At 44.6% G+C, this 26,323-nt stretch overlaps 1 protein-coding gene across 2 annotated transcripts in view; it reads right to left on the reverse strand.

Annotated features, from left to right (window-relative positions):
• Positions 1-26,323, reverse strand: part of TRAPPC8 (trafficking protein particle complex subunit 8) — a 220,570-nt gene that overhangs the window by 24,471 nt on the left and 169,776 nt on the right. For both annotated transcript variants that reach the window (XM_082259743.1, XM_082259742.1), the window contains 4 exons: positions 19,876-19,972; positions 15,859-15,930; positions 15,687-15,745; positions 5,596-5,769 (listed from right to left, as the gene is read on the reverse strand). In XM_082259743.1, coding sequence (XP_082115869.1) covers positions 5,596-5,769; positions 15,687-15,745; positions 15,859-15,930; positions 19,876-19,972 — 402 coding nt within the window. The remainder of the gene's footprint in view (positions 1-5,595; positions 5,770-15,686; positions 15,746-15,858; positions 15,931-19,875; positions 19,973-26,323) is intronic.

Genomic DNA, 26,323 nt, shown 5'->3' on the forward strand with positions numbered 1-26,323 from the left:
AGAGGCCGGTCGCTCCTAGTGGCTCAATTTTGTAAGTCATGCTTCAGGGAGGCCTCTCAAAGCAGCCATGTAGTGAATGAGGATATCAAGCTATATATTTATAGCTTGATATCCTCATTGCCGACCGCCAGCCGCACATATACTGTGGCAGGCTGGCTCAGCAGCAGGTATGACGATTTGTGGGAGCGCTCCTGGGGGGCAAGCACGTGCCGTCGGCGGCATGCGCCCACTCCCACTGGGCAGTGGGGATGCCGATCCACGGGACCGGCCCCCCAAATTGCCACCGGGCACCCGCGATCGCTTCCCGCTGAGCGAGAACGACGGTCTGCTGTTGTAAACACAGCAGACAATTGTTCTCTCTGAAATGATCACAGAGCGCCTGTGATCCACCTATATAGGATTACAGGTCTCTGTGTTAATTTCACAAGTACCTCCCCCGTTTTTTTTTTTTTTACTAAAAATACATAGCAGAATACAAATTGGCCTACAAGGATGAAAAAAATGTATTTTTACATTTTTTTTGGGAATGTTACATAGCAAAAAGTGAAAAATATATATATTTTTTTTTAAGAATTGTCACTTTTTTTGCTTATAGAGAAAAAAATAAAAAACAAAACAAAACAAAAAAAAAATATTGCACAGGTGATCAAAAACCACCAAAAGAAAGCTTTATTTGGGGGGGGGGGGAAGGACATCAATTTTATTTAGGTACAGCAGCAGCGCAATTGTCTGTTAAAGTAACGCAGTGCCGAATAGCAAAAAATTGCCTGGTCATTCAGGGGGCCAATCCTTCCGGTCCAGAAGTGGTTAAGGAAGCTGTACAGGAAAGTGTGATGAGTCTCTTGCCTACTTCTTCCAGAAAGGATAAGCTCATGCACCAGCAGGAAGAAGGGTCACCAAAACCAGTTGTCAGTGGTTTGGATGCAGACTCTAGCAGCGGAAGATGAGATGGAGTTGGTTTTCTTTTGATTTTTCCGTGGCTCCCGCTTTCATTTCTGCAGTTAAGCAGGCTATCTAGCGGGAGGAGGATACTTCGGTCTCTAAGGATCATAGGAAATACTATCCTAACTTGAAGAGGGATCTTCCCAAGTTTCCTTTTATGGAGGAAATAAAGGAACTGATGGAGGAGGATGGTCTTCGATTATGGAGTCAGTGTTAAACTCACATCTGGATGAAGAGGCAATATATTCTAGTCTTCAGGGTCTCAAGTTGTCTGCAGAGTTCATGGCAGAAGTAGCTGTAGATATGGTAAGATTCACTTATTATGGCACATTCTGTCACTGCCAGACGGGCCTTCTGGTTTAAGCACTGGTCCGTGGAGTCTGCCTTGAAGCAGGGCCTATGTTTTATTTAATTTACAGGGGGGGACACTCTTTGTAAAAATTCTGGAGGATGTGATCTGTCGGGTGACTGGAGGGAAATCTGGCCTTCTTCCCCAGGATCAGAAGCATCGAACGCAGCCCTTTTCTGCAAATAGGTCTTGAGAACAGTTCAAAGACGAGAGAGCCTATCGTCCAGGTAGAGAGTTTAACAGCTTTACATGGCGTCCACGGAACTCCTTTATGGATTGGACAAAGTCCAAGGCCTCTAAACATTCCAAAACAGCAACCAAGTCCTTCTAGTTTGCCCACCCAGGTTTTGCCAGTGGGGGAAAGACTACCTCTTTATGGCTAGATCTGGGGGGAAAGAGTATCAGATGCATGGGTCTTGAAAGTGATTCGCATAGGGCTTTGCTTTCACTTTGAAAGTCCACCTCCAACAAGGTTGTCTCAACAAGAATCCCCATATCTTCGGAAAAGCGAAAATCGCTAGAATTATACATTGCAGAATTGCTAAGTCTGCAGGCCGTTATTCCGTTACCAAGGTCGGAAGAGGGAATTTATTCCCCTTTGTTTCTCGTTCAGAAATCGTGAGGCAAGTGACGCCCGTTTTTTACCTCAAACACCTGAACTCTTTTCTCAAGCAGCAAACCTTTTGCATGGAATCAATTAAAACCAAATCCTCGGTGGTGCGGAAAGGTGATAGAATGACATCCATAGATCTCGAGAACGCCTATTTTTCATATTCCGGTGACCAGGGCTCATCAACGATTTCTCAGGTTTGAGTTCAAAGGCAACTTTTTCCAGTTCAGATGTCTACCCTTTGGCCTCAGTTCGGCCCCAAGAACCTTTTTGAAGGTTCGAGTGATGGGTATTGCCTTCTTTTGCGAGAAGGGCATTTTCAGATTACATTATTTAGACCAGGGGTGGGGAACCTTTTTTCTGCCAAAGGCCATTTGGGTATTTATAAAATAATTCGGGGGCTGTACAAAATTATCAACTTAAAAATATGCCTGTTATATTTGGTCAAACGTTTAATTAAATCACCCCTAATATGATGGCTGCAACTGCTTCTCTTTGGTGAGGTGTGTGATGTTAGCTGGTATTGATGATGTTGCTACTTGCAACTGGTTTTCCAGGTTTGCGTCGGTCAGTCTGGAGTGCAGTCGACTCTTTGTGGTGGTATGTTTTGAAAAGAACTGCTGGCGGGTACTGCTGGTGGGTATAGCTGACTGGTACTCTGCTGTGGGTACTGCTGGCTCAGGCTGGTACTGTGCTGCTGGTACTGCTGTGGGTATTTCTGGCTCAGACGGGTACTGCTGGCTCAGGCTGGTACTGCTGTGGGTACTGCTGGCTGGTATTGCTGTGGGTACTGGTGGCTCTGGCTGGTACTGTGCTGGCTGGTAATGCTGGCTGGTACTGTTGTGGGTACTGCTGACTCTGGCTGGTACTGCTGTGGGTACTGCTGGTCTGGCTGGTTCTGCTGTGGGTATTGCTGGTTCTGGTTGGTACTGCTGGTTCTGACTGGTACTGTTGTTAGTACGGTTGGCTCTGGCTGGTACCGTTGTGAGTTCTGCTGGTTCTGGCTGGTACTGCTGGCTCTGGCTGGTACTGATGTGAGTACTGCTGACTCTGGCTGGTACTGCTGGTTCTGGCTGGTACTGCTGTGAGTACTGCTGGCTCTGGCTGGTACTGCAGTGAGTACTGCTGGCTCTGGCTGGTACTGCAGTGAGTACTGCTGGCTCTGGCTGGTACTGCAGTGAGTACTGCTGGCTCTGGCTGGTACTGCAGTGAGTACTGCTGGCTCTGGCTGGTACTGCAGTGAGTACTGCTGGCTCTGGCTGGTACTGCAGTGAGTACTGCTGGCTCTGGCTGGTACTGCAGTGAGTACTGCTGGCTCTGGCTGGTACTGCAGTGAGTACTGCTGGCTCTGGCTGGTACTGCAGTGAGTACTGCTGGCTCTGGCTGGTACTGCAGTGAGTACTGCTGGCTCTGGCTGGTACTGCAGTGAGTACTGCTGGCTCTGGCTGGTACTGCTGGCTCTGGCTGGTACTGCTGTGAGTACTGCTGGATCTGGCTGGTACTGCTGTGAGTACTGCTGGCTCTGGCTGGTACTGCTGTGTGTGCTGCTGGTGGGAAATGCTGGCTAGGAGAAGCGTAGCGCCGCCACGCAGGAGGAAGAGGCGATGTTTCCTGTATTGGTCACAGGTGGAGTGCATTTGATATCACTCGGCCTGTGACTCACTCAGACTGTTAGGATAGAGCCGGAACTATACAGGAAGCATCAGCTCTGTTCTGACAGATCAGCTGAGAGACAGACCCAACTGCATGGGGGGCCGGGCCAGATGACTTTGCGGGCCGCATACGGGCCCTCGGGTCGTAGGTTCTCCACCACTAATTTAGATGATATCCTTGTTTTGGCGCAGTCCATGAAACTTCTCGTGAATCACCATGAGTCCTATAAGCCCTGGCAGTATTCGGATGGTTGATAAATAAGGAAAAAACTCATTCCATTTCAGAACTTCATTTACCTGGGTATGGCTTTTGACACAGTCCAGTACAAGATTTTTGTTCCAGAGGACAAGGTGGATTGAGTCCGTGCAGAGGCCGTGGAAATAAGGTCTTTAACCGTGGTCACAGTTCGCCAGGTACCTCCATTTTTCTCCCAATTCTTCTATCCACAAGCTCTAGCCCAAGACGGTTTCAAGCAAGTTTAATTGTTTCTGCCAATTGCTCTGATCCTCAGGTCATTACTAAAGATCATGGAAGGAGGAGTGCCAGCTATTATGATAGCTCCATTCTGGCCGAGGAAGCCATGGTTTCCCCTTCTTCCTTTTATGTCACCTGGTGGCGTGTCCTCCAATCAGACTGCCTCTAGCCAGAGACCTTCTCCTTTGCAACAGCCACACTCACCCCAACCCAGCCTGCCTGGCCTAGACTGTGTGGGACAAACTGCAAGACCTAAACCTCTCTGACTCAGTAATGTCCCCCGTGTTATCAGCCAGGAAGGATTCTACCAAAACCACTTATTACAGAGTTTGGCAGAGATTTGAAGCCTTGTCTGTTCAACGGGGGTTTTCTTTCCGTTCCCCCACAGTGGCTAATATACCGGACTTCCTACAGTCCGGCCTTGACGCAGGACTAAGCTACAACACCCTTAAAGTTCAGGTGTCAGGGCTTTCAGTCCTTACTGATACACCATTGTCAAAGGAGTCTCTGGTGGTCTGGGTTCCTCCAGGCAGCAATCAAAACTAGCCCATCTATTCGCCCCATCTTTCCAAAATGGGATTTGCCATTGGTTTTGAGTGGGTTGCTGAAGTCACCCTTCTTGCTGGATTCAGACAGTCCATTATGGTACCTCACTTTGAGGACAGTATTTTTACCAGCCTTAACCTCGGCTAGATGAGTCTCAGACATTGCGACTTTCTGCTGCAAAGAACCATACTGCACCTACTTCCCGGAGCGTGGTGTGCGGCCTTCCCCGAGTTTCCTTCCTAAAGTCTCCTGAGATTTCCATTTATATTGGGAATCAGTCCTTCCGGCCTTTTCACCTTCTCCACCAGACTTGGAAGAGCATAGATTGTCTAGCCTAGATATGAAATCTCTACATTAAATGTATTTGGCCAGGACTGAGCTGTTCCGGGAGACGGATGCTCGCTTTGTATTCCCAAAGGGACCTAGGATGAGGATGAGGATGAGGATGGGCATGCCGCCCCCCCCCCCCCCCAAAATGTAATCTCTACAAGGATAGTAAAGTCCATTTAAACAGCAAACTCCCAGATAGGCCTCTTCCCCCCCCTCAGGAGATCCAGGCACACTCCACAAGAGCAGTCTCATTCTTGTGGGCAGCTTGGTCCAAGATATCAGGAGACGTGGTCTGTAGAGCAGCGAGTTGCAAGTCCCCTAATACCTTCATAAAGCACTATAAGCTGGATGGCGTCTCGTCCCGATACGCTCAGATGGGGGCTTCTGTGTTCTCTACGGCCCTGTCAAGATTTTAAATATTTTCTGTAGCAGCACCTGGTGTCTATGTCTTTTTCCCTCCCTGGGTTTTGTTAATTAAGTCTCGCAGTCTCGATGGCATGGCACAGTGCCAGGAATATGGAAAATCGTTACCAATACTTACTGTAATTTTCCTTTCCTGGCTCTGTGTCATGCCAGGAAAGGAAAATTACAGTAAGTATTGGTAACAATTTGCTGTTGTTTTGATGTAAAGTACTGAAAACAAGATCAAACTTCCAAAGTTATCACAGAAGCCCTCCATTTTGTTGCTTACCTTCCACAAAACAATTAAATGGAGATTAACTTCACTGCACTTTTGTATCAACCTGACTGCTTCATCAGGGGTTGATTTTGCAGGCCCATCTGTATGCGAATGCGTTTTTTTCTTAAAATGAACCAGGCAACTATGGAAAAAGAAGTCTGCGCATGGGGTGGTCGAACTAATTATCTGCAAAACATAATTTCAAACAAGGTTTAGGTTTTACATTTTTTCTAAAGAAATCAGAAACAAGATATCAAAATAGTAAGAAAAGCAGGTGGTATTAACATAGCTGAGAAGAGTATACCTTGCACTTCTAGTAACACTGGTACAGATGCTAGCAGTGATCTGAAAGTGGATGTAAACCAGAATCATGAAATTTTACCTGTAGGGTTTACTTCTCTCTCTCCAAAGCACCTGTGATTTTCTGCTGCCCAGTTCCTCTGTTATCAGCATGATAACTTCTGACAGGTTCTCTGACACTGGAGATTAAAGCAGCTGAAAATTTGTGTTGGAGTGGGTGCTATAAATAGATTAGTAAAGAGCTGGTCTATTCACAGCACAGCTCTGCAAGTATCTTCGTTCTTCTGCCTATGTAGAGGGGAGGTGTGTGCCTTTCCCCCAATTAGCTGTATGCCAGGACTCCACTCCCACAGCTGAAACAGGAAGAACAAATTCAACACGATGTGCACTTTCTAAAGAATATAGCAAGCTGAAGACAGCAGATATAAGTTAAACTTATGTAGTGAGATTTGTTTCATCCCTCTGTATCATCTTCACTGGGTATATGTGGGGGTTTACATCCACTTTAATCTTGAAGCAACATTAGCTTCTATATACCACTAAGATTTCAGTGCCTAGTGCTCAGCATTGAAGCTCTTGGCCCCAAAAAACCAAGGAGAACAGCAATAAACATGAGCAGCCAGAGCTGGGTATGCTAATGAGATGATTACAACAATAAAGTCACAGTGAGATAAATTAGATGATGAATTAACCTGCCAATATCCACCAAATCATTAGCTTTAGCTGAACATGGGGTGAGGTGATTTAAAGGAAATCTGGAAATCCTGTTTGTTCAGGAGTGCTCAAAAAGCCATTAGGCTTTTCTGGCACGAAGATGGGAACTTCAAAACTAGCACCAGTACTGTAGCTATAATTCTCCATGGGAGCTACTGGATTTCAGCCATCAGAAGTCAGCCTGAGAAATAATAGGAGCCATTTACAGGAGAAATGTACTGTACTGGGTGAGAGGATGGCCAAAAAGTTAGAGGGGCTTTTAAACTAGGGAATGGGGGGGAGGGTACAGATGTAGAATTAGCCAGTGGAAAGCAAGTTTCAGAGGGCAGAAATGGGGGCATTAGCGGTAGGGTGTTCGGAGCTCCAAAACCCAGGGTGGGTACGGGGAAAAATGAAGAGAGCAGCCTAAAAACATCAAATGAGGATAAATGTAACCGATCAAAATTACGAGGCTTGTATACCAATGCCAGAAGCCTGGCCAACAAGATAGGGGAGCTGGAGCTGCTGATGTTTGAGGAGGACTTAGATTTTGTGGGGATAACTGAGACTTGGTTTGACAGCTCTCATGACTGGATGGCGACCATTCAGGGGTATTCCCTTTATCGCAGAGATAGAGAGGGTAAAAAAGGGGGAGGGGTATGTCTGTATATTAAGAACAGTATACAGGTAAATATGAGGGACGATAATAATGATGGAGCTATGGATGAGGCAGAATCCCTATGGGTAGAGCTTCAAAGGGAAGGCACGGTGGGGAAGGTAATATTGGGCATATGCTATAGGCCCCCCAGGGAGGAGGGTGAGGCGGACCTCATGTTACAGATAGGATTGGCAGCAAGGATGGGAAATGTCATTATAATGGGGGACTTTAATTATCCAGATATAGACTGGGCAGAAGGCAGAAGGAACCGCGCACTCAGCCAAGGCTCGGCAGTTCCTAAATGTTTTGCAGGACAATTTCATGGGTCAGATGGTGAATGCACCGACAAGAAACAATGCGGTACTTGACCTACTGATTACCAACAATACAGACCTGCTCACGGATATAGAAATACGGGACAACTGAATTTCAAAAGAGCCAATTTCCCTAAACTGCGCTCGCTGCTAGAAAATATCAAATGGGATAGAACCCTGGGAACAAAGAACACGGAGGAAAAATGGGAGTGCTTCAAGAGCATACTTAACAAGGGGGTGGGCCAGTGCATTCCACAGGGAAATAAATTTAAAAGAGCAAAACTAAACCCTGGGTGGCTAAACTCCAACATCAAAAAATACAAGACTGAGGGGTCATTGGCAGCATTTAAGCACTACAAAGAGTGTAATAAGAAATGTAAAGACGAAATCAGGGCGGCTAAAATAGAACACGAGAGACATATAGCAGAGGAGAGTAAAAAGAACCCCAAGAAGTTCTTTAAGTATATAAACAGTAGGAAGGCGAGGCCAGAGCACATTGGCCCCATAAAAGATGATAAAGGAAAAATGACCACTGAGGACAGAGAAAAGGCGGAAGTGTAAAATAATTTCTTTTCTTCAGTCTTCACAAAGGAATCGGGGGGCTACACGAACCTTGCTTGTAAGGCCGAACTAAATAATACACCTCAGGAAGTGCCGCCATGGCTAACAGAGGATAGACTTAGAGCTAAACTAGAGAAACTTAACATAAATAAATCCCCGGGACCGGATGGCTTGCACCCGAGGGTTCTTAATGAGCTCAGCCAGGTGATTGCCAGACCATTATTCTTGATCTTTAAGGATAGTTTACAGACGGGTATGGTGCCAGCTGATTGGAAAAAAGCCAACGTGGTACCAATATTTAAAAAGGGGCCGAGATATATCCCGGGTAACTATAGGCCGGTCAGCCTAACATCAGTAGTCTGCAAGATTTTGGAGGGGATGTTAAGGGACCACATACAAGACTTTAGTAATGAAAACGGTATTATAAGTAGTAATCAGCATGAATTCATGAAAAATCGTTTGTGCCAAACCAATCTATTAACCTTCTACGATGAAGTGAGCTGCCACCTAGATAAAGGAAAGCCTGTGGATGTGGTGTATCTGGACTTTGCAAAGGCCTTTGACACCGTTCCCCACAAACGCTTACTGTACAAACTAAGGAAGGTAGGTATGGACCATAAGGTGAGTACCTGGATAGAGAACTGGCTCCAGGGGAGAGTACAGAGGGTGGTGATTAATGGGGAGTACTCAGATTGGGCGGGTGTGGAAAGTGGGGTCCCCCATGCTTCTGTCCTGGGACCAATCCTGTTTAATTTATTCATAAATTATCTGGAGGAGGGGATATCGAGTACAATCTCAGTATTTGCAGATGATACTAAATTAGGCATGCCAATATCTTCTATGCAGGATGTGGAAACCTTACAAGCGGACCTGAACAAAATAACGGGGTGGGCAACTACATGGCAGATGAGATTTAATGTTGAAAAATGTAAAGTAATGCGCTTGGGGGCCAGAAACCAGAAAGCAAGCTACTCACTAGGGGGGGAACCTCTGGGTGAGTCTAGGATGGAAAAGGACTTGAGGGTACTGGTAGACAACAGGCTTGGCAGTGGCATGCAATGCCAAGCCGCCGCAAGCAAAGCCAACAGAATACTGGGTTGTATAAAAAAGGGGATTCACTCCAGAAATAAAGAGATTATTCTCCCGCTCTACAAGACTCTGGTCCGGCCACATCTGGAGTATGCTGTCCAGTTCTGGGCACCGGTCCTCAGGAAGGATGTGCTGGAACTGGAGAAAGTCCAGAGAAGGGCAACAAAAATAATTAGGGGAATGGAGGGCATCAGCTATGAGGAAAGACTACAAGCACTGAACCTATTCTCTCTGGAGAAGAGACGATTGAGGGGGGATATGATATCACAAATACTGTACTGGCGACCCGAGCATAAGGAACAAACTATTCAGAGAAAGGAGATACAATAAGACACGTGGCCACTCACTAAAACTTGAGGAAAGGCGGTTTAACCTTAAAGTGCGTAAGGGGTTCTTCACTGTAAGAGAGGTAAGGATGTGGAATTCTCTTCCACAAGCAGTCGTATCAGCAGGGAGCATTGATAGTTTCAAAAAACTATTAGATGGACACCTTAAAGACCACAACATACAGGGGTATACAATGTACGGTTAAAAGCAAACACACACACACATCATAGGTTGAACTGGATGGACTGATGTCTTTTTTCAACCTCACTAACTATGTAACTATGTAATGTACAACATGGAGGGGGACCCCAAGAAAAATAGGATTTTTGTACTTACCGTAAAATCCTTTTCCTTTGGGTTCAATGGCAGACACCGCGCTCCATATTCAAAACCATAGGGTTATATTGCCCCCTACAGGAGTAGGAAACTAGGCAAAAAAAAAAAAAGACTTGGGGATGTATACCAGCTAGGACTACCAGTAGGCATAGCCCTCTCTGCTATGGGCTCTCAGTTTAGTAACAAGCAGTGTCTGAAGTATCAAAACTCCATAGAGGGGTGGGTGCTGTGTCTGCAAATGAACTCAGAGAAATGTATTTTACGGTAAATACAAAAATCCTATTAACTCTTTCGTTCATTGACAGACACTGCGTTCCATATTCAGAACCATAGGGACGGCTCCAAGCAGTGCCAAAAACATGAGGGGTGGGACAAAAAAAATCCCAAGGCTAAACACAAGAAACCAACCAGGTAACAGGAGCTCAACAAAAGACTGGAGGCCAACCTGAACAATACACCTCCAAGAGGGAACAGCAGCCTGCAAAACCTTGCGGACAAAAGAAGCAATTGCAGATGCCAAAAAATCCACTTTGTAGAACTTAGTGAAAGTGTGCACCGACTACCAAGTGGCAACCTTACAAACCTGTGCCACTGAGGCCTGATGATGGAAGGCCCAAGAAGCACTAACTGCCCAGGTAGAGTGCGCTGTTACAGAAAAAAGGAGGAACCTGACAATTCAAAATGGGTGTATTTGCACGCGGCTATGTTTTGCTATTTAGTATAAGACTACAAAACGTACAAAGCGGATCGCTCACACCTATACGCACTCTCTAAACGTGTATGAATGTGCAAAATTATATTCAAAAGTGGTGCTGCGCTCCCAGGAAAGAGTGTTTTTTTATTTAGTGTTTAATAAACTAGTTCTTCTAAAAGATAAAGCACTATGTCCAGCTTTCTCTCTTTATTATTTGGGCGTATGGAGATAAGTGTAAGAAAAGGAGGTTTCTAAACTCAAGATTGCCACCAAAAAAGAGTGAAACAGCATAAAACAGATCCCCAGAGAGGGACAAAGGCGCATATAGACCATTGGTTGGTCTTATCCCCCTAGGTGAGGGCATTATCAATAATGTATGTGGATGACTTGAGCACATAGTGGTGAATACTAATTAAGGAAGCAGTCATTTGGATAGGTGAACACAAACCTGTTTTTTTATGAAAGATTGAGCATATGCAAGCGAATTCAAACCAAAGGACACTTTATGGACTGATGCATTGTTTGTTTTGTTTATGTTATATATGGTTTAATATGATATGCTGACTCTGAAATTTGCTATGCAAACAAATTTAAAGGGATACTAGCACATTAGCATTTGGTAGCGCGGCACCACTTTTTAATATAAAGGAGGAACCTGACCCTTGATAGAATAGGCCTGAGTCTGCCTGATCTATCTGGAAATGATCACAGAAGAAGTGGACAGCCCCTTTCTAAGCCCATCCTTTATCAAACAGTGAGGCTGACCTTCAAAAAGACTCGCCTGAACCACATCCAGGCATGCAACACAAATTTCTTTGGGATGAGCAGGCCTGAGACACAAAGAAGGCAACATAATGTCTTTATTCAAATGGATGGGGCCCTGCGATACCGGAAGTGAGTTGAATACGAGCTCGCCGCTCGTGGATGCTACATTTGTCTACTTGGTTTTAAAAGAGTACCTTTGTTACCTTAAATAAATCATCCTAAAAACGTACTACACCATGGAGTCTATTTCCACATTTAATACGAAGCGAACCGGACACTAAAGAGAAAAGGCATCAAAAAGGAATCACACATACCCTGAATGTATAAAAATTGTCTACAACAAAGAAAGACCTGTAATGCTGTTACTTTACAGCAGTAAGGCGAGCGGCTTGCACACCCTTAGGTGTATGTTGCACTGAAGATTTGCATGGTTTATCTCTGATCCACTAGGTGCTGTCACTAAGCTTGCAGTTTGGATTCAGAGCCTGCTGACACTAAAGACTGTTATAATAATTAAATTAATTTATTATCTGTTATTGACATCTGTATATTTCTCACTCACAACTTCATAACATTTGAAGGACACTTTTAACATAATGTATTAGTTTTTATCATTCGTTTGGTTTTATTTACTTGATGTATATTTATCACGGTTTTAATTTTTATTATTTCACAAGTTTTTACATTACACCAGCCCTGCAGCTCAACATTCCTTTCCTATTTGTTAGCTATGGCTTTGCTATTTCTATGTTTGCCAGCTGCTTGGGTGATCCCTAATATTTCCCTTTGGAGATAAGTGATGCAAGACTCTTGTGCTAATACGCACTAAGGAATGCATAGCTAGGGGTCGCTGAGAGAAGACTGCCAAGGCAGACACCTGGCCCCTGATGGTACTAAAGTTCAACTTCTGCTCAACACCTCATTGGAGGAAGGTCAAAATACGAGCCACCGAAAAGGAACGAGGGTGAACATCAATCGACTCACACCACAAAATGTACTCTTTCCACGGACAATTGTAAATCTTTCTAGAGGTAGACTTCCTAGTCTTCAGCATTGACGGAATCATCAACCAAAGCAAACCTCTATCCCTCAGCAACTTGCTTTCAACAGCCAGGCCATCAAAGCCAGCGATTGTAAAGCAGGATGGAAGATGGGCCCTTGGGACAGCAGGTCCTTCCCTAGAGGCAGCCTCAAAAGGGACATCAGCAACCAAGCACACTGGGTCAGCGTATCAAGACAGGCAAGGCCACCAGAATGACCGGAATTCCTTCTTTCTCAATCCTGTGGGGAAGCCTCGGAAGAAGCTTGAGAAGAGGGAAGGCGTAGATTGGATGATACTGGCCGCACAGGGCCAACAGAGCGCCTCTAGCGTCCGTCAGAGGATCCTGTGACCTTGCCACACACCTTGGTATCTCTCTGTTGAGCCATGATGCCAGCAGGCCCAACTTGGGGGTGCCCCACCGCAGCCTTATCTGATGAAACACGTCCAGATGAACTAATCGCTCTCCCCACTGGAGAATGCCAGCTCCCCAGAGCCGCCAACACACTTTTTTTTCCGCCCTGGTGGTAGACAAACCATCACCATGGCATTGTCTGACTATATATGTACTGGGAACCCCCAGGGCTGATCCATCCAGTGATCCAGGTGCAGCCTGATACCCTGAAGTTCCAAGACATTGATTGGCAGTCTTGATTCTTCCAGCGTCCAACAACCCTGAGCTGAGCTCAGCCCCAGGATACCTCCCCACCTAGACAGACTGGCATCCATCGTGACCACTGTCCATTACTAGGGGAGAAAAGACTTGCCCTGCCGAAGAGTCAGAGAGCGAAGCCACCAGACCAGGGAATGCCTGGTTTCCCAGGTCAACTGCATCGGATTGTCCAGAGACATTGGACACTTGTCCCATTTCACCAGGATCTCCCTCTGGAGGGACCTTGTATGGAACCGTGCAAACGGGACCGCCTCGAAAGTAGATCCCATCAGGCCCAGCACTTGCATCCAAGTCCAGAGGGAGGACCTTCTGCGGGACAGCAACAGATGAATCGCAGAATGCAACTTCTGGAGTTCTTACAGAGGAAACACTTTGGCCAGAGCTGAATCCAGAGTCAGACCCAGATAATCCAATTTCCTGGACAGGTTCAGGGAAAACTTCTGGTAGTTTAGAAGCCAACCAAACTCCTTCAAGGTCTGAATAGTGATCTCCACATCATGCTGATGAGGACTCCGCTCGCAAGAGGTCGTCGTCCAAGAAGTCCAGCACAGCAATCCCCCATTGACGTAGCAACGGCAAAACTGAGGCCAACACCTTTGTGAAGACGCAAGGAGTGGAGGCGACACCAAAGGGTAACTCCACAAACTGATAGTGCTCCTCTCCCACAACAAAGCAGAGGAAATGCTGGTGTCGGGAACACATTGGAATGTGCAATGATGTCGATAGAGGCTTGGAAATCACCCTGATGCAGGGATGGCACCACCGTGCGTATGGACTCCATTCTGAATTTTTGTACTTGCACAAAACAATTTAGGGCCTTGAGGTCCAGAATCTTACGAACCTTCCCCTCCCTTCTTTGGGCCCATAAACAGGTTTGAATAAAAACCTTAAAACTTTACCGGAACAATCACACCCTGAAGCAATAGGTCCGGAACTGCCCTGAAGTGGGCTTGCAGCCGGGCTGGAGACAGACGCATGTTGGAGGGAAAGAACCTTTCCGGAGGGCAAGTATGAAACTATCTTGTAACCGGACAGAATTACTTTGTGGACCCATTTGTCGTTCACCAAGAAGGACCACGAGCCCAGAAACCAACAAAGACGTCCCCCCACCCCAGGTATGGGCGCACCCTCATGCTGAAGGGGCCTTGTCCGCGAGTCTAGAGAATCCCGCTCTCTGCTTGCCAGACAAGAGCCACTTGGAACCTCCCGAGGAGGGCTTGAAAGGTTTCGAACCCTTGTCAATGGACCCTGAGGTCGAAAAAAAAAAATTTGTGTGCCAAGAAAAAAGGGCCGCGCCTGCGACAAGGCTCTATTCCCTTCCCAGATTGTGGAAGAAAAGTGCTCTTCCCCCGTGAGACTCTTAATGATGTCACCCAGAGTAGCCCCAAAAAGGTGATCGCCTTGAAAGGGCAAATCCGTAATCGCCTTTTTTTTTTTTTTTTTTTTTTTTTTTTTAGAGGTTTGGTCCGCAGGCCAACACTTAAGCCACAACACACACCTAAGCACCACTGCTGAAACAGATAGCTTCAAAATCAAAGGGGCAGTGTTCAGAGAGGCATCGCAGACAAACTACAGCCTCTAAATCAACTGGTCCCCCAACTTAACAAAAGGCAGGGAGAATCTGCTCACCCCCCCAGATCAAGGCGCAGAAGTTTAACCCACTCAGTTTTTGCGACACCAGGGCAATGGCCAGGACCAGCCATAGTGCCGAACCAGCAATAGTGAACATATTGTGGGCCACAGACTCCTCTTTTCTATCAGCCGGATCTTTAGAGGCTGGGGGGGAAATGGCACTAAGATGGCAACAGGGACTACATTAAACAGAGGGGGGCCTGGGGGGAAAGGGAAACAGTAAGGCCCAAACCTCCCAGGGGGTGCCAGCGTCCACCCCCCACCACATTCAAGGGGAGAGGGGAGACAGCTTACTCACCATACTACAGAACCAAGCAGACACCACTCAAGACAGAACTCCTCACCACCGAAATGGGGGGCTGTCAGCCAGGAGGAATGCTGCGACTCGGGCCAAGATTCGGTCAAATTCAACCTCACGGGGCATTTAACTCGCAGGCCAGCCCCCATCCAGTGGGGATTTGTCACATCCGACATAGCGCAAAGCTCTGGTCTGAGCGTGCTCGCTGGCCAGAGTAGGGGGACCACTGGATCCAACTATCCAGACCCTCACCCAGCACAGCAGTTGATTGTAGATCTCACAGCAGAAAAAAAAAAAAACAGGAGAAAAAAATTAAATTTCAAAGAAAAAAATTGCCAGATCCAAAGATACTGGCAGGGAGCTAGGTCCTTACTCCTGACTAGGCAGAAAACAACTGAAGGCCTATAGCGGGGGGGGGGGGGGGGGGTGTATACCAGCTAGAACTGCCCATAGGCGTAGCCAACTTTTTTTCTGCCTAGTGTCCTACTCCTGTAGGGGGCGATATAACCCTATAGTTCTGAATATGAAGCTCTGTGTCCGTCAATGAACGAAAGAGAAACAGGATTTTTGTTATTCTGGGATAATCCCTATATGGTGGCGCCATCCCTTTTTAAACACATCTTTTAGAAAACTGCTAATTGCACATTTTAGAACAAAGATAATGCATAATAATCATACTGTATATGCTATAGCCAAGAGAGCGAGTAAAATAAATCAACCATACCTGTTCACCTCCAAAGACAATGTCCCCAAACGTGTATCTGTCTAATAATTTCCCATCATCTAAAGTAATCATATAGAGGCAAAGAAAGTTGTTAACATTTACACATGGTCAAAAGCATAGCTAATTATTTGCACCAACTAAGAATATCCAAGTAGTGATTTGTAATCTTTACCTAGGGAGGAGAATTTGCATCGAACAGCTTTGAAGCACATTTTGGCCCTTTCTCTGCCGCTTAGTTTAGTGTCTAAAAAGGAAATTAAAGTATTGAATTACTTTCCTTTACATTCAAAAAGTCATAGGGTTCAGTTATGTAATCTTTAAATCCAATTTATATTTATTCCATTCAAACCCTTTAATTTAATTAGCACTATGTATAGGCAGAGTAAACCTTTTCCTCCTGCACTCTATTTTAGGCTAGAACAGAGACAATTTACAGCTGACCTTCGGGAAGATAACGAAAAGGACACCTAATGCTGTTATCTATGCAAGAAAATAAATCTACAAATGTATTTTTCCTTTTAGGTACATGAGTCTCTACCTAAAAATTATGATTTAAACTTCTCTTTTTAGCACCTTTAACAATTCCTCTATGTGTCTTTATCATCAGAGAAGTTATCAAACTTTCTTCAGAGGAAGTAACTTGGACTACAACTCTACACCAGCACAATGAAGCGTACTATGGCCTCATGCACACAGGAAATTTATAAAGTGTCTAAAGCTTTTTAAGGACGTGAAGCTCTTGGGAGTTAAACCATTTCATTGGCCAGAATAAATGATTCTGCCCATTGAAATAAATTATTGCTCAAGCACTAGTTTTTAGGCGCGTTTAGCAGCTTTTAGTAGTTTCAAGCGTTTTTTCTGCCCAAACTCTGCTGCTCCTGGATGCACTGCTGGTGTTTTTTTTTCCCTGATTCAACAGCCTCTAAAAGCTCCTGCCACTACACCCTAATAAAAGCCTATGTGTGCATGGACACGTAGAATAACAGAGGGGCGTTAAGAGGCAGGAAAAAAAAAACGTCAGACGCCCCTAGCAGCAGCTGTAAAAATGTCCAATCTGAAGACGCCTTAGAACTAAAGTATAACTAAAAGACAGAACTTTTTTTTTTTTTGTTTGTTTTGCATGGAGTGGAGAGGGATTAGAGCACCTGTTAGTTTTTATTGCTGCCTGTGCCCCCATTAGGAGATTCACCCTCTCTCTTTGTCCTGATTACCATTATCATTGTAAGTGAAAGTAAAAGAAAATTCCATATTTTGGATTGTCCCCAGAAAAGTAATAGAGGGGAAATCTTCCAATAAGGACACTATTTCTGGTGACCTTGGGGTCCCCAAGGCATTCCCTTAATTTGCAGGGATTTCCTGTCACTTCCTGTTTCCAAAAGGATACAGATAGTGGGAAAAGAAAAATCTAAGAGGGGTTATAACATCTTCCCTGGCTCAATCCAAAATGACAAAAAAAAAAAGGTTTTGCCTATAGTTCTACTTTAAGAAGAAGCTCGGGATTGGTTTTAATTTGGGTTCTGGAGAATAATCAGGAAGGAAGCTGTCAATCCTGCCCACTGCCACCCAACTTATTGCGGCCAGGGCATTCCCTACTCTGTGCCTGTGCTTACACAAAAGGGGTGGGGTTGCTCCTGAAATTATTGAACTAATATGGCTCCCTTATCCCATAAATCTATGTGAATACTCAGTGTACTATATATTTATACTGTACACACACACATATACTTAAATACACACACACACAGACATAAAATATAAAACACTTCTATATAGGTGATACCACAATCCCTACATCCGTGCATATCGGAGGACACTGCAATCACAGAGCATGCATGCCACGAACACAGGAGGCCATCATATGTCGGCCTCTCAGAACTAGCCGCCGCGCAGTAGCCATCATTTGGCTATAGCGCAGTCAGCAAGTGATAAGGCACATAACGGGGCATACCGCACAATCATCATATTTGGTATGGGGGCTATAGTCTACAAACAAGTATGCCAATTAGGGTTGCCACCTCATCCCTTTAAACCAGGACACACAATTACACAGTTTCTGCAGCTGATTAAGGTGGTAACTGAACTCACTTAGTGCCTTATCTGCATTATATTAGCCTGAGAACCTGTGTAGGGCATATGTGTCCTGGTTTAAAAGGGATGAGGTGGCAACCCTAATGCCAATGACATACGTAACATATGGCTGCAACAACCACTTTGCCAGAGAATGTGGGAAACACTTTTCAGTACATTGATAGTGAAGGAGACAGAGACCAGTGGTCTCTTAAAGAGACAGACACCGGGTGTTTACTAATGGGAAGACAACCTACCAGAGAAAGATTCCAGGAAGAAAGCTAATTTAAACCTAATTACTTAAGTGATACGACTAGTATTTGGGGAATGGCATGACTGCTGAGCTTGGCTGGGAGCTGCCTAAAGTATTGTACTTCATGCAGGATATCAAAGTATGGGTTCTGTGTAATAACAAAAGAAGTAGTGTTTGAATCATTCCTATACATCTCTGCATTGCATATAAAGATTACACCCTTGTTCATGAAGTTGGCTTTAATGTTTAATTGAGCGTTTGCTGACCACCCTTATTAGGGGGTCAAAGGCATTCCAGTAAGCCTTGTGTGAGAGAGACTGGTGTCACCTTGGGAATCCTATGAGTCTTTTCATCTCCATCACATATAATGACAATAAAACAGTGCTTACACCTAAAGCAGTAATAAACAGTGTAAACAAAGTGTTCATGTGCATTGATTATTATTTTCATACCCACAATAAAGTGCTTAGAGTGGTACAATATAGAAGTGCAATGGTGTTCCAAGTAATCCACAAAAATTACATAACATGCATCAGTGCTTCAAAAATGTCCATAAATATACAAAAGTGCTTGGAAGTGAGAAAAGTGCTAGAGTGCTTCAGCGCAATGAGGCAGTGCGGGATGTGTCCCTCCCCTCCTGTGTCCCCACTCCCCGAAACAATGGACCCTCAGCTTTTCATTCTGAGGGTCAAAGAAGCTTTGAGCATGGAAAGGATCTTTGTTCCACCTGTAGGATGCATTTTTTTCAGCGAGTGGGGACACAGGAGGGGAGTGACACACCCCACACCGCCTGATTGAGCTGAAGCACTTTTTTTTTCTATATTATATTATACCACTCTAAGCATTTTATTGTGGGTATGAAAATAAATTTTTTTGCACATGAACACTGTATTACACCATTTATTTCTGCTTTACGTGTAAGCGCTGTTTTATTGCCATTATATATTTCTGAGTTTTTACTTAGTGAACAGCAGCTACACTTTTTATAATATTATCAATAGTTTTTACATAGCTTGGGTTTAATATTAATTTAACCACATCTCCATCACAGCTTGTGGGACTTCATTTTGACTGTTCTTAACGATCACTTCTTTTCTCTGTCTTAGGGCAATTTATGAACACTTCTTTTTGTTTTGTCTGTTTATGTCATTGATTTCACTGTACAAAACGTATTGGTCATTTTACATTAATGATAGTGTCACAATTATTTTGAATCACTTCATTATGTTGTAATTTTTTGTTGCTTCAAAAGGACATAGATGACAGTAGATTCGCTCCAATGATTGGTTTACACTAATTACTTATGTGTTCGGTCCGTTATGGGAGGTGAGCGCATAAAAGCATAGGTGGTGGGAACCATTGGCATGCAGGTGTGGATTGATAAGATCATTGAGCATGGAGTAGAGGAAGACACTGTTTGGATAAATAAAGAATTTATGGGACTTTTTGCACTTATGTAGGGATTGTGGTTTCACCTATACAGAAGGGTTTTATATTTTGTATGTATATACATTGTACAAGGAGTATTCTCATAGATGTATGGGATAAGAAAGCGCCACATGATATTTTGTTCATTGATATGTCTGTGGAAACGAGAATACATAACAATGTGAGCAGCACCCTTGTAGTTTAAATTGTAATTTAGTCAATCAGATTCCTCCCCCCCCGAGGGGATCACTAGTATCACACAAAGGTTTAGTATTTTGGAGGGTTTTCACTGTATTCAGATTTATTTAGAGTGGTAGCTCAGAAGTTTTACTAGCCTTACATATTAGGTCAATGAGAATAGTCGTTTTATTACGGTTTGAAAATTATGAACATATAAGAATAGCAAGTTAAGCAAAAAGGAGAATGACTAGAAAAAACAACCTTTGTCTGCAGCGGGATTTACAGACTTTTGCAGTTTCCAGTTCTTACTGCTGCTTGACACTTGAACGATATGAAATTCTTTCACACCCGCTTCACTCTAGAATGAAAATAATAATCAATCAAGTAAACCAAGAGTAAAAAATACCTCCACATCTACAGAAGCCAGACAGCACTACAAATTGGCTTTGTGAATACCTACTTTCCTTAAAGTAGATGTAAACTTGATTCATGAAATTTGACCTAGGCACATACAGTATCTCACAAAAGTGAGTACACCGCTCACATTTTTGTAAATATTTTATTACATCTTTTCATTTGACAACACTGAAGAAATGACACTTTGCTACAATGTAAAGTAGTGAGCGTACAGCTTGTATAACAATGTAAATTTGCTGTAACCTCAAAATAACTCACAAAAACACACAGCCATTACTGTCTAAACCGTTGGCAACAAAAGGGAGTGAAAATGTCCAATTTAGGCTCAAAGTATTAATATTTTGTGTGGCCACCATTATTTTCCAGCACTGCCTTAACCCTCTTGGGCATGGAGTTCACTAGAGCTTCACAGGTTGCCACTGGAGTCCTCTTCCACTTCTCCATGACGACATCAAGGAGCTGGTGGAAGTTAGAGACCTTGTGCTCCTCCACCTTCCGTTTGAGGTTGCACCACAGATGCTTAATAGGGTTTAGGTCTGGAGACGTGCTTGGCCAGTTCATCACCTTGGGGTTGTTATGTTGGAATACTGCCCTGCGGCCCAGTCTCCAAAAGGAAGGGATCATGCTCTGCTTTAGAATGTCACAGTACATGTTGGCATTCGTGGTTCCCTTAATGAACTGTAGCTCCCCAGTGACTGCAGCACTCATGCAGCCCCAGACAATGACACTCCCACCACCATGTTTAAGTATAGGCAAAACACACTTGTCTTTGTACTTCTCACCTGGTTGCCCCCACACACGCCTGACACCATCTGAATCAAATAAGTTTATCTTGGTCTATCAGACCACAGGACATGGTTCCAGTAGTCCATGTCCTTAGTCTTCAGCAAACTTTGCGGGCTTTCTTGCGCATCATCTTTAGAAGAGGCTTCCTTCTGGGACGACAGCCATGCAGACCAATTTGATGCAGTGTGCGGCGTATGGTCTGAGCACTGACACGCTGATCCCCCACCCCTTCAACCTCTGCAGCAATGCTGGCAGCACTCATACCTCTATTTCCCAAAGACAACCTCTGGATATGACACAGAGCACGTGCACTCAACTTCTTTGGTTGACCATGGCGAGGCCTGTTCTGAGTGGAACCTGTCCTGTTAAACTGCTGTATGGTCTTGGCCACCGTGCTGCAGTTCAGTTTCAGGGTCTTGGCAAGCTTCATGTAGAGCAACAATTCTTTTTGCAGATCCTCAGATAGTTCTTTGCCATGAGGTGCCATGCTGAACTTCCAGTGACCAGTAAGGGAGAGTGAGCGATAACACCAAATTTAACACACCTGCTCCCCATTCACACCTGAGACGTTGTAACACTAAGTAGGGATAGACCGATATGGTTTTTTCAAGGCCGATACTTTGGTCACAATGTATCGGTATCGGCCGATATGGGCAGATATTTTGTACATTTAAAGTTTTGAAAAATAAAGACAATTTTTGAAACAAATCTGGTACTGAACATGTTAATTTTTGTTTAATGCTTAATGGCTGGCTTGCTGGCACCCTATGGTGGGTGGCTGGCTTGCTGGCACCCTGTGGTGGGTGGCTGAATGGCTGGCTGGCACAGGGCCTGTGGGTGGACGGCTGGCTGGCACAGGGCCTGTGGGTGGGCGGCTGGCTGGCACAGGGCCTGTGGGTGGGCGGCTGGCTGGCACAGGGCCTGTGGGTGGGCGGCTGGCTGGCACAGGGCCTGTGGGTGGGCGGCTGGCTGGTACAGGGCCTGTGGGTGGGCGGCTGGCTGTCACAGGGCCTGTGGGTGGGCGGCTGGCTGGTACAGGGCCTGTGGGTGGGCGGCTGGCTGGTACAGGGCCTGTGGGTGGCTGGCTGGCTGGTACAGGGCCTGTGGGTGGCTGGCTGGCTGGTACAGGGCCTGTGGGTGGCTGGCTGGCTCGCTGGTACAGGGCCTGTGGGTGGCTGGCTGGCTCGCTGGTACAGGGCCTGTGGGTGGCTGGCTGGCTCGCTGGTACAGGGCCTGTGGGTGGGTGGCTGGCTCGCTGGTACAGGGCCTGTGGGTGGGTGGCTGGTACAGGGCTGTGGATGTGGGTGGGTGGCTGGCACCGGGCTGCTGTGGGTGGGTGTATGACTGTGATACAATCCCTCGAGACTAGTCCTGACTCCAGATGAGGCTGTCCAAGGCAAGGGAGGTGGCCTAAGAATGCAGAATGACGTCACAAAAATATCGGTAATATCGGCCAGTTCCGGGGCGGATACCAATATATCGGGGGAAAGTGCATATTGGCCCCCAACATATTGGCCTTGCCGATAATCAGTCTATCCCTACTACTGAGTGACATAACACCGGGGAGGGAAAGTGGCTATTTGGGCCCAATTTGGACATTTTTACTTACTAGGGGCGTACTCACTTTTGTTGTTAGCGGTTTAGAAATGAATGGCTGCGTGTTGAGTTATTTTGAGGGGACAGCACATTTAAACTGTTATATAAGCTGTACACTTACTACTTTACATTGTAGCAAAGTGTCATTTCTTCAGTGTTGTCACATGAAAAGGTATAATAAAATATTTACAAAAATGTGAGGGTTGTACTCACTTTTGTGAGATACTGTATATCTGCTTGTGTTTTTTTTTATCTCTCTCCAAAGCACTAAGTCTGGTGGCTTCTCCTGCTCTGTTCTTCTGTTATGATAACTTTTGACAAGTTCTCCTCAATTGAGAAAACAACTAGGCTGAATTTTGTGTTGGGTGGGTGCTATAAATAGATTAGCCGAGAGCTGGTCTATCCAGAGCACATTCCTTCCTCCCTCTGCCTATGTGGAGCGGGGGTGTGTGCCTTTCCTCCAATCAGCTGTCACACAGTGTTTGCAATGACTACACTCCCAGTGCTGAACAGGAAGGGAAAATTTCTAACACAATGTGCACTTTCTAAAGAACATAGCAAGCTGAAGACAGAAGATATGCATGTAAAACTTGTGTAGGGAGATTTGTTTCATCTCTGTGTATCATCTGAGGCTGTTCACTTCACTGGTTATATATGTGAGGGTTTACATCCACTTTAAAGTTGCTATTTGAATAAGCAGAAGCAGGCAAGCCTCCCTCTGCTCCTTTTATTTGGACCAAGGAACACGCTGCTCTGGGGATATGTGGTGTCATGTGAGGAAATGCCAGAAATAGACTAAACCTGCGTGGCTTTATGGGTACAAGGGATGATTTGAGATTTTGCATTTCAATTACTAAAAGCTGATACAATGTTCATGTTGCAAGTGAAATTGCACTCCGCAAGGAAACTTTTCCCAGATCTTAGTGAATTCAATTTACATACATGATGGGATGATTAGTCAGAAAAGCTTCAGTTAATTTGCCAAGTTAAAAGAAAATAACAAAATTATATCTGTACTTACTTAATAAATTAGAGTTTGGCAGCCAGCACCAAGAGGTTTGATTATACACCAGCAATACATGTTTAAAACAAAGGGTGCAGCGCCAGCAAAAAGTCCCAAAAACACTATACAATTGACACACATTGCAACTGGCAAAGATGTTGAAGGAAATCCCTACACCGACTGAAGTGAGAAGAGTGCACACGTCAACCCAGTGGAAAAAAGGGGGGGCAATCCTGCTTACCAGATGGTGTTGACACTTAAGGTCAATATCTGCATGTAAGAAGCCAAGATTGCATGGATCCGGAATTGACAATGGCATCTACCTCCAGTTTAGTGATGTTATCCCTGATAAGAGAGTACCTAGTGTCAATGGCCATCATCCCGGTAAGTAGAAAAAAGGAGGGTACCCCCAATTGTTTGGGACTGTGAATGCCACTTGACACTAAAAAATGCAACTAAGGAGTAAAATATCAAAACTTTATTTTATACAAAGAACACAGATTGTCAATACAGCCAATATACAATTGGTAAGCGAAACAAGTTAAAATTGCATGCAAGGACAGATCACCCTCAACATTGAAGACTCCCTGGTACAAATGGTGAGGAGAACCGGAAAGGACCCTATGCGTTTTGGGTATATACCCTTCTTCAGGGGTCAGCCAGAGTTCAGAACATGAGATGTGCCATTGGGATCATCATATAGATGGGGATGAGCTGTCAATTAAAAATGGTAAGTATACCGATAGGAGGAAATGCCTAATTTCCAATACGCATAATTTAATGGGAAAGTGTACCAAAAGAGGTAAAAGATGGCCGCAGTGCCGTGAGCCAATGGGTGCCACAATGATCCACAGAAGATCCAATAGGGACAGCCCCAATGAAGTCCTTACAGAGGTAAATGGAGGGATATTATAGACCTGCAATAGGCGAGTAGTTGCATGGCAAGAGGTCATGCGATGTGGAATGTGGGTATTGGCCCGGTATACAAAGTATTTTAGAGTATAAGTATCTGTAGAGGCTGGCATTTCCAGCACGGACTACAGATACTTATACTCTAAAATATTTTGTACACCGGGCCAATACCCACATTCCACATCGCATGACCTCTTGCCATGCAACAACTCGCCTATTACAGGTCTATAATATCCCTCTATATACCTCTGTAAGGACTTCACTGAGGCTGTCCCTATTGGATATTCTGTGGATCATTGTGGCACCCATTGGCTCACGGCACTGCGGCCATCTTTTACCTCTTTTGGTACACTTGCCCATTAAATTATGCGTATTGGAAATTAGGCATTTCCTCCTATCGGTATACTTACCGTTTTTAATTGACAGCTCATCCCCATGTATATGATGACCCCAATGGCACATCTCGTGTTCTGAACTCTGGCTGACCCCTGAAGAAGGGTATATACCCAAAATACAAAGGTTCCTTTCCGGTTCTCCTCACCATTTGTACCTGGGAGTCTTCCATGTTGAGGGTGATCTGTCCTTGCATGCAATTTTAACTTGTTTCGCTTACCAATTGTATATTGGCTGTATTGACAATCTGTGTTCTTTGTATAAAATAAAGTTTTGATATTTTACTCCTTAGTTGCATTTTTTAGTGTCAAGTGGCCTTCACAGTCCCAAACAATTGGGGGTACCCTCCTTTTTTCTACTTACCGGAATGATGGCTATTGATACTAGGTACTAGGTGATGAGACAACAAATCTCCTCTATAATTTGAGGGTCAACACCATCAGATAAGCAGGATTGTCCCCTTTTTTTTTGCACATGACGGGATGGTCAGGAGAGCTTCAGTTAATTTGCTAAGCTAAAAGAAAAAAACAAAATTATATCTGAGCTTAGTTAACAAATTTGAGTTTGGCAGCCAGCACCACTGTGGTGACGTGTGCACTATTCTCACTTAATTCGGTGTGGGGATTTCCTTCAACATCTTTGCCAGTAGCAATGTGTGGACTTTATATATATAGTGTTTATGGGACTTTTTGCTGGCGTTGCACCCTTTATTTTAAATTTGCTAAGCTAAACACCTGATTTTTATTTGTTACATTTAGCATAACTAAAAAAACAAAAAGAAAAATCACTGCCTATATTTTATTTGATCTTTTCTTTAAACTCCAAAATTAAAGTTTTCCTCTGCTACAAGAGGTGATGCTTACCATGATTAACTCTGTCTGTAGTATTCTGTCAGAAATCATTACAAATTGTAAACCTCATTTGAACACTGTCTGTTTGAAAAAGGGTTAAATATCTAAAAGCTAAGTTTGCTAGTATTTGTTAACCTTCTGTAGGTTTTGTTTTCAAAGCTTTCTTTGTTTCAAAAAGTTTTCTTTGTTTTAGAGCCCATTCAGACAGGGGGCGACACGACTTGCTGGGGCGACCTGTGAAGTTGCGGTGCACAGCGTGCACCGCGACCTCGGCTCGACATGCACGGACTTCATATAATTGAAGTCAATGCAAGTCGCCTCCAGGTCACCCCAAAGTAGTACAGGACCCTTTTTCTAAGTCGGAATGACTTGTGTTGCTCCTATTAGAACAGGTCATGTGCTAATCAATGGCAGGCGACCGACCGCGACTTGTCAGTCGACCAAGTCGCCTGACAAGTCGCGTTGGTGTGAATGGACCCTTAAAGTGATGTCCGATATTCTGGATTTGTAGCTGTAAACATAGAAACATAGAATGTGTCGGCAGATAAGAACCAGTTGGCCCATCTAGTCTGCCCAATATAGCTTAATCCTATGAATAGTCCCTGGCCCTATCTTATATGAAGGATAGCCTTATGCCTATCCCATGCATGCTTAAACTCCTTCACTGTATTTGCAGATGCCACTTCTGCAGGAAGGTTATTCCATGCATCCACTACTCTCTCAGTAAAGTAATACTTCCTCATATTACTTT

The sequence above is a fragment of the Pelophylax lessonae genome (genome assembly GCF_965119305.1).
Source record: "Pelophylax lessonae genome assembly, chromosome: 5".
NCBI lineage: Eukaryota > Metazoa > Chordata > Amphibia > Anura > Ranidae > Pelophylax > Pelophylax lessonae.